Consider the following 17,809-nt stretch of genomic DNA (forward strand, 5'->3'; position numbering starts at 1 on the left):
CAGGCTAAAGATCAGCAAAGACCGAACTTCCGGTCCCAGAGTCCCAGACCAAGATCCAGGACTCATGCCAGACCATCCAACATTTTTGACTTCAGATAAGAGGAACTGAGTTATTTTGTTTAACAGTCAGCAGACTGAGCTCTTCCTCAGCTTTACCAGTTAAGGAAGGTTAAGGAACATAACGTTCTCCAGGTTCAAACCAGTTCATCATTCCACAGACAAGAAACGCACGAGTCTGAGGACACGCTAAAAGTATGAGCTTTGCTTTGGTTCACGCCAAAGACCCTGAAGATGAAGCTGATGGAAACTTTGGTTTGTGTTTGTTTTTAAAGGTAATTTTATTGAGTCTATTCAGTCCAATTACAGAAACTTTATTAATATATAAAACTTAACCTGCATTTAACCTCTGACACAAACAACATCAATTCATTTATACATCATTTTTCTTTAAACAAGACATTCTGTGTCATTCATTGAAAGATTTTACTTGCAGAATTTTAGTGTCCAGTTTAGTGTTTCAAGATAAAGATATACTCAGACTTCCAAAATGAAGACAGGCTTTAAAAGGACAGTTGAAGTCTAGAGGAAACAGCTTTGACCAAAAAAGCTAATCCACCCTAATCCCAGATGAGATGCCAGCTCAGAAAACCCAAATGCCATTAAAACCAGAGGTCAGAATGAAAAAGCCGACAGCCCCGTCCGCCCGCCTGCTTCAGACGTAGCAAACCAAACGTACCCAAACCAAAGCGAGGCAAAGACAGCAGAAACCCAGAGAGAGAAAGACCGAGAGGAACTGAGAGCAACAAAAATCACAACAAAAGCATCCAGCGTGTGCTGAAATACGTCACGAACGGGACTGAGGGCCTGCCGGTTCATACATGGCCTGCAAAAACAGAAACACAAACACACACACACACACACACACACACACACACACACAAACAGTGAGATACTGATGTACGTTTACTGAGACAAAAATGAAAACAGACTCAAAAACAGGCTTTCAAATAATTAGTGCCGCAGATCACAGGAAGTAAATTAACATGATCCAAAATGAGACCCAATGCGGTTCAGCAAGAAAAACTACACAATGTGAAATATTCTGTGAGTTAACGTGAGATAAAACAAGTCCAGATTAACTGAGATGTTCAGATATTTGCTGTAATCTCAGTTTTGTTGGAACACATGACACAGACATTCAGACACAGATCCTTGAAAGGAAATCGAGGAGATGATCTGAGATGAAATGAAGCCCGTCAGATATTCAGTGACAGCTGCAGAAACAGATTCTCTGGTAATCGTTCTTCAGACAGACGTGACCTGATTGAGATGAAGCTAAGAGCGTGATGAGTTCCTGCTTCAGCTTTTACCTGAACCTGTTCAGACGCGTGCACGCAGCTAAATCCTCTGCTTCATTGCACTGCTGCTGAAGTGCCTTTGAGCAAACAAGTGGCAGGCAGGACGTAAGCGATCAAACCTTTCTCTGGCTGTGACACTCTGACGATAGAGGGAAGTTACCAGGCCTGACCATGCCCCAGCAGTTCCTCTGAGACCCAAGTCCACACAGCATCACGCACAGAGTTCACCCCTTACCTCCCCCTCCCCCCAGCCATAGCTCTGTGGTCACATGCTGCCGCTGGCTGATTGGCTGATCTGAGACTGCAAAAGCTCAAAAAATATGACAAATTCGGTGAGAACACAGATGATTGGGCTTTGACCGGCCACCCAAGGTCAGGTAGTGTGAGCCCTCCAGCACAGGCTGCAGGTGTGCTTGTGTATACAGAGGGTTACCTGTGTGTGTTCAGTGTTATGAAGGCAGTACAACTGCAGACCTAACCTGCTACAGAGGACAGACATGAAATAACTGCCTGCTGACCAATCAGAAGTCTGAAAGATCCCAGTGAGCATTAATGAGAAATATAGCTCATGATAAACATCCATCTTTAGGAGTGGTTGTAGTTTCCACCCAGTCTTCCCATAATGCCGACAGGAACTACGTATTTCTCCAAAGCATAGAAAATAAAGACGACTTTTAACCACATCACTGTAACAGATTCTGCTGTGTGTTACTGACCTTTGGCCTCCTCCAAGTCAGAGTTTAGCTCCTTGTCTGAGTAGCTGGGAGGCCTGTAGGGTGGGGGCTGTCTCGGGGGGGGCAGCACTACCTCTGATTTCTGCAAACAAACACATTTATTCATAAAAACATGGACTCTGTTGACTTCCAGTCAGACTATAGACCATAAGTGTGCAGATGGTTGTGCACGAGCCTCGGGCTGTGTGAGATAGGAGCCTGGAACACACTGAAACCTGGTAAAACTAAATGGCAGCTGTGAGCAAGAAACAATCAGCACCACCACCAATATGACCTCCAACCTTTAGGCTCCGTGCTGCACGGCTCAGTTTAAACTCTGATCTAAGCCCTGCTTGGTCATCTGTAGTAACTGTAGAGGTCGCCTGCAGCGTGTAAAGTCAAACTACTACCACAGCAGACTTTGTGTTGTATAATTCAGTTTTTGTTTTTTCCAGTTTGTCTTTCTCGTGCAGTTTCTGCTGTCGTTTCCTGTATCAGACTTTTGGAGGCTACACTGCCATTAACAAAGAAACACCGGAAGCTCTGAGGACTCGCGTGACTGCATAGCACAATCCTGCGTCGATCACTCCATCATGACGTCTGTCTCAGAGCTCTGTCTTATTTCATTCTTTTTATATTTATTAATCAGGCTGCCAGCTTTATTATGGATTCTTTATACTGTCCATCTGTCTCAAAGGCGTTAGATAAAGACTGGAGTATGATGGTGAGTGTGGTTTAAGCATGGCTGAAGCTGAGACTTTGACGTCCTCTCACACTGATCCTCAGACCAGGACCGTGCCCTGTGTGGACGCAGCGCCCGGCTGCAGCTTGAGGACAAACACCATCAAACATCAGATCTTGTTTCACACTGAAAGAGCCGATCATTTTGTTTCGTTAGCCCACGTCAGTAAGATGTTTTTATTTTGTCCCATTCTAAGCTGTTTTATGGGATCATATTCAGCTGCTCTCACAGTGTTTTGTTGCATTTCTTACTTATTAAACTCGTCTCTGTTGTTTCTGTCATGTTGTAAATGATTATGTTACAGCTCATGTCGTCTTCAGCTGCTCTAAGATGGATTTTCCAAATCCTGGGAAAAATAAATTCAGTCTCATCTTATCTGAGTCTCCACAGGCAGCAGATCTAATCTGTTAAATGTGATTTCTGAGCTCCGGAATGACATGCCGCTGTTTGTGCAGAGGCTGTGTCGCCCTCTGCTGGTCTCTGTTGAGCTGTGCAGGCATCTCACAGACATACATTTCTGTGTGTCCTCGTTAATACAGAGTGTGGAGCTCTTACCGGAGACTCCATCCTCTTTGTTTGGGATCTGCTGATGGTTGAAGCTGTCAGAGACATGGGCTGAAACACACATACACACACAATTAAACACACAGAAACTCGAAGAATCAAACAGTTTGGACTGTTTGACGTGTATGAGACAGAAACCTCTGTCTATGCTCAGTTAGCAAAAGTTGATAGCTTAGAACTTCATACAGATTTGTGTGTGTGTGTGTGTGTGTGTGTGTGTGTGTGTACCCGTGGAGTCGCTGTCAGGCTCTGGACGATGAAGACAACGGGGCTCGGGGCAGATTTGATCGTGTTGACCGCCTCCTCGTGACTGGCAGCTCGCAAGTCAACACCTGACACCTTTATACACGCACGCACGCACGCACACACACGGAGTTGAAGGTCAGACATTATGAAAATGTTAATCATAAAACTGTTTTTACTTATAAAGTCTTTTCCTTCATAAAGGGGTCGCTCTGAAAGATTCAGTCTCAGGCTGTGTGTAAACTATGGATGTAGCGCACGTGTGTGTGTGTGTGTGTGTGTGTGTGTGTGTGCGCGCGCTTGTGTGTGTATAGAGACCCAGGAATTAGACAAGGCCCTACCTCCAGGATCTTGTCCCCGGTCTTCAGACAGTGGGTGTTGGCGGCGGGGCTGTTGGGTAAAACCTGCTTGATGAAGATTCCCTTCAGTTCCTCTCCATTCCTCAGTCGCTTGATGACATGGCGACCTCCAACAATGCTCAGACCCAGAGACTGACCCTCCTCAGGCCACACCTCCACCCTGCACAACAGCGAGGGTGGAAGTTTGAATAATGTACCAGTCTCTCTGGGTCACCTGACCTGTACACAGTCTCCTGGGATATCATAATGTACCTGTGTGTGTGTGGGTGTGTGTGTTACCTGCGGGGCGGTCCCCAGTGGCTGAAGGCAGGTGTTTCCTGTCCTTCCCCCTCCTCTCTTTCAGGCAAGTCACTGTGAACACAGACCCACAGTCAAACACTACTTTTTGAAAGAAAGAAAACCTGAGCCTGAAAATCAGGAACAGGTGAGATGCTGGGCCACAGACACACAGACACAACTTTAACCACATAAAGCAGCGTTGATTCTAAACAGAAATGCACCCACACTTGAGGCATCTACCTGTTTACATCTGTGTTCAAACCAGCAGAACGTGAAGCAGCTGTCCTACCTGTGGCCACTGATTGGCAGAGAGGATCCCCCCTGGCTCCGCCTCTTCCTCTTCGCAGTATCAATCCTCCTGACAGACCTCCAGGGGAAGAAAAACACAGACAGGAAGTTTCTGTGATTAAACTCTGAGGCTGGTTTGTGACCACAATGATCCAGATTAATCTAACGAGGCTGAGAGTGAGCGCCGGGTGCCCGCTGACCATATGTTATTAAAAACAGCAGGAAACAGTTGACTCATGGAGAAATCAGACTGCAGTTAGAGTGTGAGAGCAGCAGAGGGTGCCACAGCACTGTGACGGGACGTAAGAGGAGCTGATGGAGGAGGAAATTAGTGTGTGTGAGGTCTAAGCTTGTGAGCTGCGAACAGTTAGCAGGTTTCAGCACTGTGGGCAACTTTAACCTGGCAGGGAAGAGGACACCAGACGTTACTTGGGGCATGATTGAAGCTTCTGTTTCCAGAAAATTCGGCCTCTCTTAGCAGATACGGCTGTTTAAACACGACATACAGCACGATAGCAGACCTCTGACTCTCTGAGCGAGTGTGTATGAGGAGGAAGAGTGACGGCGAGCGTGAAGGTGCAGCAGGAACTCACTCTGTGTCAGTGTCCGTGAGAGTCAGCTCAGAGTCTGCTTCGCTGTCTCTGGAGTCCGGAAGACCTGAAACACACACAAACATCTGTACTGCTATCACTGTGAGGACCTCATCCTCATCCTTCACCATGAACTGCAGAACCGCTGACCCTGATCTAGGTGGATTTTCTTTAAATGACATCCTGTTCCTATTCACCAGGTCATGAGATGGAAAAAAAAAAAAGAGAGATCATGGATCTCGAGTCTAAATTATCTTAAACATGATTTAGACTCGTGCGCTCTCCTCTCACCCAGAATCAGCTTTCCCACAGACACAATGCTTTCATGGTCCGATCTCTGCAGGTCTTCCTCCTCCTGCATCTCTCTGCTCCAGGCCTGAGGACAAAAATCACCAAATAACTACAAATACATACAGAAGCAGAATGTCACGACTTTTGTTCTGACCTTCATCCGGTCACGCAGAAATCAGCCTTTAGAAAACACACGAATGTTAAACTGCTGAACTTTTCTCATTAAAAACATGCTGGAAATATTAATACCCAAAAATGAACAGTATGAAAGAAAATGGAGATAAGGTGTGTCTGAGCCTAAAACCACCTGAGTGCAGGTGGAGTCAGGAGAGCGTATGGTTCTCCAGCTCTTTCCCCTGTAAAAACAGTGCTTCTCAACCCGCCGTACCGCCAACGGGCAGTTCGGACACGTCAGCTCAATCGAGTTGTGCTTTAGAACAGTTTCTGGGGGTTTTGGGGCATCGCTGCAGAGGCAGCACCACCCCCGGTCACGGAAACATGGGGGACCGTAGGCAGGGTAATGAGTTCTCGCCAATACCTCGCCACTCGCAGCCGTTCACTTCATGTTTTGTGTGAGCGAGTCAACGTCAATGAAACTTCCCCTTGCTCGTCAACTCACCTCATCTGCCCCCCCAGCTCGGGTAAGGGAGGCCAACTTCCACTCTTCCCAAGATGGTGGGGGTTTCCTGGGGGCGGGGCTCACGCTGTCCTCCGGCTCTACCTCCTCTTCATCAACACCCATCTCCCTGAATTCCTCCTCTGGCCGGAGGTCAGAGGTCAGAGAGGAGGTGGCGTAGCGAGGGAGAGCATCCAGGATCAGCTCTGGCTCCTCCTCCTCTTCCTCCTCCAGATGAAGGCTCTGTGGAAGGATGGCGGCCTCGCTGAAACCCTAAAACACAGACGGCAGCATTCAGAGACGAAGCTCCAGAGGAGCGACCGCGTAATTAAGACAGAAATGACGACAGGAAGTCCAGCAGCTTCAAACTTCACCAGTGAGCTCAGGTTCACCATGTCTGAAGAATGTTCAGCCTCCAACGTGTCATGAGATGCATCGATAAACACACAGAGACATTTTTCACCTGGCAGCAGTGCAGAGACGTAATCAAATGCAATTGACTAAACAGTGTCATTAGCCATTTGCTCTGATTGGCTGTATTTCTGTCTGCTTGCGTTAGACGTGATTTTTATCATTCCTGTAAGCACTCAGCTTTGTTGGCCATTTGCCTTTAAAAACATAGATTTGAATCTGAAAGGACTTTCTGGTTTCTCAGCTCGTTTCTGCTCTTTAATGGTTTCTTGTTTCTCACACCTGCTCAGAGGACAGGTGTGAGAAATAATGAAACACTCACAGCCGAGATGACTCCCGTGTCTGTGGAAAACAAACAAGATGACTCAATTTGGATTTCTGGAGGTCGTGAAGGACAAAAGGAGGCAGAAATCAGAATCCATCATGGTTCCCAGTGTTTCATGTGAAAGTGTGAGAGTGTCTCTGCAGCTCGCACTAAATCTAAAACTCGCCTGACTTTGGACATTAGCCTTCATCTCCAACTCCCCAAAGAGCCTCCTCAGCAGATACTGAGGGGATATCCTGTTCTTAACATTACGATGCAGACATTAGCCCGCGCCGGGAAATATTAATGACAACACTTAGGCTAATTTCCATCGACGAAGCCTCATCGTCAAGGACTCTGCTCCTCTTCTTTTAATTTGGGCCCGGGAAGCCGGCCCATCACGGCGTATAATGGAGGTGAGGAGTAGACGGCGGCAGCGGCAGAGAGCTCATAATGCTAACAGGATGTTCTGCAGACTGATGTGTATTGGCCGTGACTGCCTGGCCTCATATTCATAAGATTTAAAGACGCTGTCATTTAATGTCTCTGCCATTAGACGATGAGGACGGAGCATCGGAGCATTGCTGCAGCGCTGCGGTTCACGTGAGGATCCTCAACGACTGTCTTCACCGCCTCGCTGCAGCGACTGCAGAGTCACATGACTACATGACAATCCTCACAGGAAAGAAAAAAAAAACAAAAAAAAACAAAACAAAAAAAAAAAAACAAACTGCATCACTCCCACAGGAAACTCCACCAACAGCCATGTTTCTGCTGTGTGACAGAAACAAAGGTCAGAGGTCGCACCTAGGCTTACAGTCTTTAATGATCCTCCTTCTGCAGCTGAAACAACCACAGCTGCAGTTCCCCTGACGTCCAGCAGAGGCAGTAGTGAGTCACTCCACATAGACTCCCACGTTTCCCTCCTCTTCATAACTGTGCAGGGGACGTTTTAGCTTTCTTGGGGCGTGGCCTCTGTGACTGACAGGTGGATGGAGACACAGGTGGCTGTAGCTGCTAGCTGTCTGCTAGCGTCACGTGAACTGGACCTCTGGACTGTCAAAATGACATAATCTGACCAATAACATGGCCGCTGTAAGGTTACTGTACTAACAGACCTTCAAACCTCACACAGCAGAGGAATTTAACCGGAAGTCCTGTAGACAAATCAAAGACTGACAGGCTTCAGTTTTAAACCCAGAGCTTCTGAAGCTACTGCTGAAACGTTCAGAAATCCATTTGGCCAAAGTGGGCAGTAATCAGATTACTGCAGTGGAGACACTAAGCAGCGTGGTTTTACAGCCTTCTCAGTAAAATAAAGTGAAGCAGCAGTAAACTGGGTCTTGAGTGTCCTCTGGGTTCCTCCGGCTCGCTTTCTGTCGTACGCAGGCTTCAGCCAGCTGAACGCGCCGTGGCAGCTCTTTATCTGCACAAACAGGAGCAGAATGAAGTGAAACGACGGCAGTAGCTCGTTCTTGCACACCTGACCTCTAAAAGTTAACGAGGCGTGGGCGTGTAACGGGGTCTCTCTCTGGTCAGTGTGACAGAGAAGGATCCGGCAGCAAAGTGTAAGTGCCGACCCGGCCGTCTTTATGGAAACCCATCAGAGACCTGTGGGCTGTGAAAAAACCTCTTCAGCCAAATGGGCTGCATATAAAAGAGGAAATAAAACAGCGGCGCAGAGGACGGCGACGGCACAGGACACGAAGAAGAGCAGAACTCAGCAGAAATGGCAGAACAAAGACGAGCTCAGCGGGCTGATGCTTCACAGACACGTGTGCAGATATCAGAGGCTTCTGCTTTTCTTCAGCAAATCACAACCACCTGCTCAGGTACGGAGCAGTGACACGACAAATGCTCCGAAAATGAATCCACATGTTGCTAAACACACAAATCAGCAACTATAATTGGACGCCTACCCGCAAAGGTCAGCAGTTCGATTCCCGGCTCCCCCATCATACTGCACGTGCGTGTGTGGATGCGTGCACGTGTGTGTGTGTGTGTGTGTGTATGCATGTGTGTGTGTGTGTATGCATGTGTGTGTGTGTGTGTGTGTGTGTGTGTGTGTGTGTGTGTGTGTGTGACTGAATGAGGTTTGCAGTAAAAAGCGTGATACATGTATTAGTCCGTTTGACATGCATTAAAATGTATTTGATGGTGCTTCTGTAATTATTTATTTAAAGGTTGAACTCAGTCATCAATTTCTGTGTTTACTCATGAACACAGTCCCCTCTGTTTATTTTCTTAATCCTTTTCTCAAGTTTTACATTAATTTTTGGAAGATTTTTCCCAAACTTTTTTCTGTGCTTCTACTCAGCAAAGACTGACTGAAAAAGAAATTCACACTTTTGTTTTTAATATTTCACGTGTGTGAGGGTTCATTCATTTATTCACTGGATTATTTATTACTTTATTTGATTTTGACAGCTGCGATCATAATGATGTCACACTGTGATGTCACAAACTGCAGACAAAAAAACGTAACAACGTCTCAGTTTCTGTAAAAATTTCTGTCCATAAGTATCTGTGCAAAGACAAACAGCTTGTATTCTTCTCTGTCTGCAGTATTAGTGAGTCGTAATACTGCAGTACTACGTGTACAGATGCTGGAGGACCAGAGTGTCCTCAGAGTACCCCCCTCCACCCCTCCACTTAAGAGAGATGCTGCTGCTGGTTGAGCTGATGGAGCACTTTATACCATTCAACCATCCCGCTGAGTCAGCAGCTTCACAGAGACAGAGAGGAGGGAGAGGAGGGTGAAGGAAGGTGAAAGAGAGGAGAGGAGGAGGAGATGAAAGAGCAGCAAGAGAGAGAGAGAAAGAAAGATGTGGAGGAGATGATAGAGGAGAGGGGAGCATGGAGGTGAAGGCACAAGAGTGAAGAGCAGTGAGATGGAAGAAAGCAGGAAGAGGGAAGATGACGTCATGGCGGGTTATCAGCGCTGATGTCGAGCTCTCGGCTCGTTTCATGGACAGCTGAGCTCATGTACAAGGAGGAAGGTGCAGAAACATGACGGCCATTAAACATCCAAATGAAATCTGAGGAAAGAGAATCTCACTTTCTGTTGGCCCGACTCACTGCTCCCAGCATGCACTGGGCTGATGACACGCTCATTTTTATAAGTGTAAGGACCAAAGTCCTGTACTCTTCGCTCCCAGTTTCAGAGATGTTTTCAGCACATTTCACCACAGGAACGACCTCATAGCAGATTTTCCATCTTATTTGGATCCGATATGGAACCAGCCTCCGCACGTTCTGCTCACTGCAGAATGTCTGCACCTGTTTCTGATATTTAATAAAACTGCTTCATGGCTGAATGTTTCTGCTTTACAGACTTTATTATTTATCTGAGCAGCGCCTGTTAAATCTGCAGATTTCTGACTGTGATCAGAACATGCCAGTAAAATCTCATGATTTTTGAATGGAGTTTGGTGTAAAGTCCTGCAGCTGCTGCATCAGTGGCTGGTTTCAGGTGAGGTTCCTGCCCCCACCTTACACTTCATCTCAGAATATACTACTTTAAAGAAGTGAGCGTCCTGCGCACTCTGGTAACCAAATTTAAAAGCTCCTGATCAGAAATAATCAAAAAAAGGATCTTTTAAATTCAAACTCACTCCACTCAGTCTGAACAGAGCAGCCATTTCTCTTCATCCCCGTCACGCTCTACATATTTATTTACATTCATTCGGCCCTCGATTCATCTTTCTTTATGGTCAGATGCTCTGGCAGCGCCGTTCATCTGGTATCCAGACTAATAAAGCAAACTGAAGTGAAAGGAGAGCAGGAAGAAGAGATTAAGACAGAAAGATTTCCATTTGGAAGATGAACACAGATGGAGGGAGCAGAGCAGCGAGGGAGGAGGTGAGCGATGCGACGGGGGACAAAATCTTAATGTCCAATTAGTCTGGACAGATTAACGTTTCTAACAGAGACAGTCAGAGCCCACTTTATTAGGTACACCTGTAAAATCCATCACAGATCAAACTGTACAACCTTTATACTGAAACTATCTGCACTTTTCTTGTTCCCACGGCGTGCGTTCACGTGAAACGCGTTTCTAATTCAAAACGTACACACACACACACACACACACACACACACACACACACACACACACACACACACACACACACACACACACACACACACACACACACACACACACACACACACACACACACACACACACACACACACACACACACACACACACACACACACACACACACACACACACACACACACACACACACACAGCTGTTTAATGCCTTCATTCAGAGCAGGAAACTCAGTGAGGTCACAAAGGCAGCAAGGGTTCAAGTAAAAAGGAAGCAAGTGAGGAGTCCAACTGTGTGCTTCACCATCATCAGAATCCAAACCATGAGAGCAAGATAAAGGACAGAACAGCCTTAGAGAGAGCTCAACAGCAACAATATCCTCAGATCACTGAGGATATGAATGCCCTCCATCGCTATTAGCATCGTGTGTGTGTGTCTGTGTGTGTACCTTTGCCACAGGTAGTGATGTGCTGCTGTCCTCTCTCCTCCTCTCTGGTGCCTCCACCTACACAAACATGCAGATCAGAGTGAAGTCAGGTCCATCCACAGAGGAAGACTACAGAAGAGTGTGGAGGCATGAAGGTTCACCACAACTGCACGGTGCTCTCCCAGCGGGAGGCCGAGGTAAGATTTCAGCAGGTAAGAGTCCACTGCAGTTCATTCATGTGATGCAGACAGAAGGGGTTCTTTTCATTTACTCTCGCAGCTCTGACATCGCTGCAGAATCACTTTCCCAGTGATGGGATTATATTTGCTGGTGGATGAACAAACACTGGAAGCGGTTGATTTATGCGTTCAGGCATAAAACACCTTCAAACCTCGGACCTACCAGTCTGAACCAAAAACCAGGAAATCTGGGTCCACCACCATCATCAAGTTTGCTGACGACACCGTCGTGGTGGGCCTGATCTCTGATAACAACGAGACGGCCTACCTGAAGGAGATTAGGAATCTGGAGAACTGGTGCCAGAGGAACAACCTCCTTCTAAACGTCAGTAAGACAAAGGAGCTGATAGTGGACTTCAGCACTAAGCAGGAGAGGAACTACCAGACCCCCGTCATCAACGAGTGCCCAGTGGAGAGAGTGGACAGCTTCAAATACCTCGGAGTTCACATCACGCAGGACCTGTCATGGTCCTGTCACATCAACACCGTGGTGAAAAAGGCCCGACAGCGTCTCTACCACCTCAGACGCTTGAGAGACTTCCAACTGCCCTCCAAGGTGCTCAGGAACTTTTACTCGTGCACCATAGAGAGCATCCTGGCGGGAAACATCTTAACCTGGTTCGGGAACAGCACCGTGCAGGACAGACGAGCTCTACAGAGGGTTGTGCGGTCAGCTGAGCGCACCATCCGCTCCGAGCTCCCTGACCTGCACTCAATCTACAGCAGGCGGTGCCGGACCAAGGCCAGGAAGATCGTGAAGGACCTCAGCCATCCCAACAACAGACTGTTCTCTCTGCTGAGGTCAGGAAAGCGATTCCGCTCCCTGAAGACCAACACAGAGAGACTGAGGAGGAGCTTCTTCCCGCAGGCGATACGGTCTCTCAATCACACCACCACACAGTACTGACCCACACATATGGTTCTTACACACACACTGGATATTCTGGACTTTGGTTTTGCACAACACTGGTCACTATATTCTTCATTTCCGGTTAATACTTGTACAGCTGCTGTTATTGTGTATATATTTATTTATATTTAGATTTCTTCATACATTCTTATATAGTTCTATATTGTGTATTTTGTTGTACAGTTATTTTATTTTCAACTTTAATTTATATATTTTATCTTATTCTTTCCCAGTTAAATTTACCCTTCATTCTAATTTGTGTTGTACAGTTATTTCATTTTTAACCTTAATTTATATTTTATTCCTTCCTAGTTAAATTTACCCTTTTTAATTTTTCATATTTATTTCCTATCTTATTCATAGCCTTTCCTTTTTTGTTTTCTTTAGGTCACGAGCAGTTGTCCAAGCATTTCACTACATATCGTACTGTGTATGACTGTGTACGTGACAAATAAAATTTGAATTTGAATTTCCATGTTAGTCACCTGCTCAGCCAGGTGAGCAGGTGACTAACCTGCCAAAGGTTAGTTCAGGGGTCAGGGTTACGTTTTGGACTTACCACCAGAGGCTTCCGGATTCCTAGGCAGACCGTACCAGGCGGAGCACACTTGAGAACCTCGACAGCCTCGGCCAGACTGAGCATGTCCAGCTGGGTGCGGTTGACTGACACAAGCTGGTCTCCAGGGAGCAAACCACCGTGGAGCTCCGCTGAACCGCCAGGTACCAGAGACCGGATCACCATCACACATCTGCCGGGGTCCAGCGGGTCCTGCGAGCCAGAGAGGAAAAACGTTAAAGCAGAACACCAAATTTTACCTCCTGTAGTCTGATGCTACAGTCAGGACTGGGCGGATGCCATTGCCCCCAACGAGGGTCGATTTGTCGTTTTAATCACATAAAATGGAAATATTAGCCCCTCCCCTGGAATAATTACACTTGAAATGACCTTGTGTTTGAGTGATCTACAACTGCTCGCCAATTTTACAAAAAAGGTTTAAAAACAACACAATTTTATCTTTTTTAACATTAACATTAAAAAGATACTTTCCTTGGTGGTCTACGCCCCATAGTTTGAGAACCACTGTGAATGAACAGGTGGGGATAACATTAATAATTAGTAATAATAATCAATGATCAGGAGGAACCGCCTGAAACACGTGCAGGTGGACCAACAAACTTTTGTCCGGCAGAAATGCCAACTTTAAGGAACCTGGGAGATCGGAACATTGTGGTTTGGAAAGTTGAAAACATCCATCTTTCCAAACCGAAAACAGCACAAAGACAGAAATGCTCAAATCTTCAAAGCTTCAAAAGAAAACCACAAAAGGTGGCGAGTCCACTCACCTCCTCCTCACCTCCTAAGACTACCCGACCTGTATGAGAACCTTCACGGACTCTTGTGTCTATGTTTGGTATACCGAGGCCATTAGAGCGGCTCCCAGTTTTAGTTTCAGCAAGTTTAAAACCAAGAGCCTCATCCACTGAGTTGGAAATCTTTAACCAACTCTCAGCCCAGCATGACCGACCCCAGATCAGCCGAGCTCATATTTCACACAGAGTCGAGGGAAGTGGGACAACGACCATTACAGATCATCCTGTCTGTTTCATCACTCTCACAGGGAAGAGCGAAGAAGACACACCGCCATCATCATCACCACCATCACCACAGAGGACAGGCAGGGGGAGCCAGAGACCAGAGAAATAACAGCAAACACATTCACACAAACACACAGACGTGAGGAAGACGAGGCTAAGGACGTTCAGCGACTGATGAAGACGAGACCACAAGAGTCTGCGGACGTTAAAACCAGACTGAACTCATTCAAAGACCCTGAGGAGCAGTTCGTCTTCTCAGAACAGCTGACCTGCTTCCTGTTTCACACCAATACAGAAAGAAAAAGCAAAGATGAGGCAAAGAAAATAACCAAGAAATTAAAACTCAGGGTGGGGGGGGGTCAAAAGTTTAAGAGGTAGGGTACACATAGACACGTCGGCAGTCTGTCCAAGCACGCAGACGTGACAAATATCTGCCACGACGCTGAAAATCTGTTTTTCTTTCTCTGAATCTAAATTTCATGTAAAATATCCATCCATCCCTGTTTGGGCCGAGTGTCAGCACTCTGAGAGAATTAATCTGAGCATTTGGTTTGTGATGGTCGCTGCTGAGGGCAGCAGTAAATAAGCAGCTTTTATCCTGCTCATGTTATTAGTCATGTGCTGTAAAAAAAAAAAGATTTTCCTTTTCTAAAATTAACCCTCGAACCTTAAACGAAGCCGCATGCTCTACAGCTATCTAAGAAATTAAGGCTTTGCTGCATGTTTACTGACACGACTCTGAGGTTATTGTTGTCTTTAAATTCTTTCATCTTATAATCAGATAAAAACTTCTGGTGCACAGTGTGCTGTACATCTCCACAGGTCAGCCAGGAAGAAATAAGAAGCACGTTATACATTTTCTTTATTTGACCTGTTATTTGTCTCAGGACACTCATTTTCTCCTCAGCCTTGTAAACACTTCACCCACAGCGAGTGACGCGACTAATTAATACCATCGTTGCCCATCTGAAGTGTGACAGAACATGTGGTCTGCAGGCGATTACCTCCTCCTCCGCCGGCGCTGCTCTCTGCTCAGAGTTTTAACCAGAGTGACTATAAGGCCGGCCAAACCCACGCTCCCCCCAGAGCCTCCCGCGCCACTCTCAAACCCTCTCCTGGTGCGAGCGGATGTGCGCGGCGTGAATTCCCCGGTGTCGAACCCCGGGCATCGCCCGCGCTGCAGTACGAGCTGCCGTGCCAAGTTTGAGGCTGCCAGAACAAAGCCAGCTATATTTTTAGACTGAACAACATGGCTACAGGTGGTGAGGAGTCAGAACTCACGTCCTCCACTCCTACAAGATCCTCCGGAAAAAGAAAGGCCGCCGCAGTCAAGAAGTGGAGGAATCAGAAAAACGTAGGAGGGGCTGGAAAAAAGAAATTAGAAGCGTTTCTGCCAGGAGTAGTGAAATGTTTCACACACAGAACAACGAGCAGGGTTTGGGTGTTTTTGGATATGTAGGTTGCAGGGCGTCTGCACAAAGTTAGACTTTTGAAGACCTTCGCGATGCCACAGAGAATCAAACTCGGGAGGTTTATTCACCAAAATAAACACGAGCCCAAATATTTTAGGAGCTCTCACTCAACTTTACATTTGTTGATTTAAAGAACATATTTCAAGACCTTTCAGTGCCTCTCATGTTTTATCATATTTCTGACTTTTAAGAACTTAATCGATACTTGCCCGAAACATTTGGACGCTCCACGTTCTCTTACTTTAACGTGGGCTTCGTTGGAAAACTGGCAGAAACCTGAACGCAGCTTTCGGCCACTCGCCCATCAGCGCTTCACGGGCATGTACAGACTCATCTTCTATCAGGCAGAAAAATTCATTTTAATTAGAAAAGATTCATCTTTGGATTCTTCAAAACAAAACGCCCTTTTGGAAACTTGAGCGTGGCAACCTCAGAAATAAAAGAGAACACAGACGTGGAGTCATCTCACAAATCAGAAGAACCACGTCCTGCACAGACTATATGAGGTTATCACCCAAACAAAGATGGGTCTTGTCATGTTTAAGAGAACATGATGAGACCTATGTTCTGTCTTATATGTTAAGAATACTGACATTAGAAAGCTGTGTGAGCACTGCAGCTGTGAAAGTGTTTCTGTTCACTGGGCGAAAACACCGGGTCTCAGCACTTCACTGCCCTCCAGCTCGCGCTGCAGCGGTTTGTGTGTGAAGGCTAGACGTGAAGTGGGACTGGCGCGAGCCGTCACAGCGCTTGTGCTGTGCTCTGGTGGGAGGAGCCTGAGGACTTAATGACAGCAGGAAGGGTGATTTTAAAACCTGTTATTAGAGGAAATTCGAACTCTGTCAGCTTGTTTTAAAGCTCGGGCGTGCCAAGTGCTTCCATACGTGTCTGGCTACAAACAGGTGAGACTCGCTTTGAGATGATGAGATGAGTTGTTTTTTCTAAAAGCTGACAATAGAGCAAAGGCAGAGTTTGTCTTCGTGTGATGAACACTGTGGCGGCTTTGATTCTTCTCGTATCCTGTGACCACCAGTGCATCTGTGATCCGGCCGTGGCGCAAGGATAAAGAATCGTACCACCCTCACGCCGATGGTTTCGGACCCGAACTGAGCTCCTTCAGTCTTTGGAGAACACGTTCGTATTTGTGCCACGAAGCTGCTCGCTCTGTTTCAGAGGAAACTATGAGCCAGAATCCAGACAGACAGCAGCTCTCCTCTTATTGCCTGCGGCCATCTTTCACTCAGCTCTGACAGGCGAGAGTCGGTAACAGGAAACAGTTTGGCAGGAACACTGGGCCGACGTGCCCTTGGGCGAGAGATACAGAGAGCGGAGAGGATAGAGAGGGTGAAGGTTTGTGAGGAAGTTGATTTGTTTTATTTTGTTAAATATGATGCAGGTCAGATTGACTCTAAGGCAGAGGCTTCGCTCTTACTGCCGATGATTTTAAATCATATTAAAGTCAAACAGGAGAGAAACCGAAGTAACACGATGAGTCTGAGACTTCGTCATCAGGTCCTGAAAGCCCTGGCTGGACTCCGTCCTATGGACCTACAAGCTTTGTGACCCTGAGGAGAACCAGAGGCAGCCCAGAGCACAACGAGGACACGTAACAGATCAGGCATGAACAAAAGGACCTCTTAGGCCATCATTTTGCTTTTAAACCATCAGACTGTTTTACAGGCACGTCATTACAGTTTGTGCTCTACAACAAATTCACTGGAGAAATCCTTGGTGATGCACAAAAACATTTTCCTCCACGACTTCAAGCACTTTCACAATTTTGGGACCACAAAGCATGCTCAGCAGCCTCCTGCTCAGCCTGTAGAGCTGCTGGAATCCAGACCAAATTCTAATCTCAGTTTTCCAACAGCGAAGCGGTTACGTTCATCGTTTTACAGCAAAGACAGTGTGGAAGTTTCACTCTGCACAAACGCTGCAGCAGGAATAACGGCAACGAAACGTTGCAAACATCTGCAGGACGAGGGCCAACAAGAGCCAGAAACACGAGCGGATCACACTGTGTAACACACACACACACACACACACACACACACACACACACACACACACACACACACACACACACACACACACACACACACACACACCTCTCTCTCTCCTAGGCAGATCCTGTGTCTGCAGGCTGACATGATGTGGACCAACTGGGAGTTATGCTGGAGCTCGCTCCACCACCTCAGCTGGGTCTGACAGAGGAGGAGGAGGGGGCTGAGGTCTTAGAGGTGAAGCTGCGCCTAAAGATAAAGCACTGAAGCAGGTTTGGAGAAGATAAAGACAGCAGACACACCAGAGTTTCCCAAATTTACTCCAGAGACAGCGATGAATCTAAAA

At 46.6% G+C, this 17,809-nt stretch overlaps 1 protein-coding gene across 12 annotated transcripts in view; it reads right to left on the minus strand.

The window, feature by feature from the left end:
- patj (PATJ crumbs cell polarity complex component) overlaps positions 1–17,809 on the minus strand; it is a 94,172-nt gene that overhangs the window by 52,677 nt on the left and 23,686 nt on the right. For 11 of the 12 annotated variants that reach the window (XM_080297153.1, XM_080297143.1, XM_080297142.1 and 8 more), the window contains 11 exons: positions 12,952–13,161; positions 11,265–11,321; positions 6,047–6,316; positions 5,428–5,512; positions 5,140–5,203; positions 4,548–4,625; positions 4,259–4,330; positions 3,962–4,139; positions 3,606–3,716; positions 3,369–3,428; positions 2,075–2,174 (listed from right to left, as the gene is read on the minus strand). In XM_080297153.1, coding sequence (XP_080153279.1) covers positions 2,075–2,174; positions 3,369–3,428; positions 3,606–3,716; positions 3,962–4,139; positions 4,259–4,330; positions 4,548–4,625; positions 5,140–5,203; positions 5,428–5,512; positions 6,047–6,316; positions 11,265–11,321; positions 12,952–13,161 — 1,285 coding nt within the window. The remainder of the gene's footprint in view (positions 1–2,074; positions 2,175–3,368; positions 3,429–3,605; positions 3,717–3,961; positions 4,140–4,258; positions 4,331–4,547; positions 4,626–5,139; positions 5,204–5,427; positions 5,513–6,046; positions 6,317–11,264; positions 11,322–12,951; positions 13,162–17,809) is intronic. The other variant, XM_080297144.1, reaches the window with a different exon arrangement.

This window comes from Astatotilapia calliptera, chromosome 23 (assembly GCF_964374335.1).
Source record: "Astatotilapia calliptera chromosome 23, fAstCal68.1, whole genome shotgun sequence".
Classification (NCBI taxonomy): Eukaryota; Metazoa; Chordata; class Actinopteri; order Cichliformes; family Cichlidae; genus Astatotilapia; species Astatotilapia calliptera.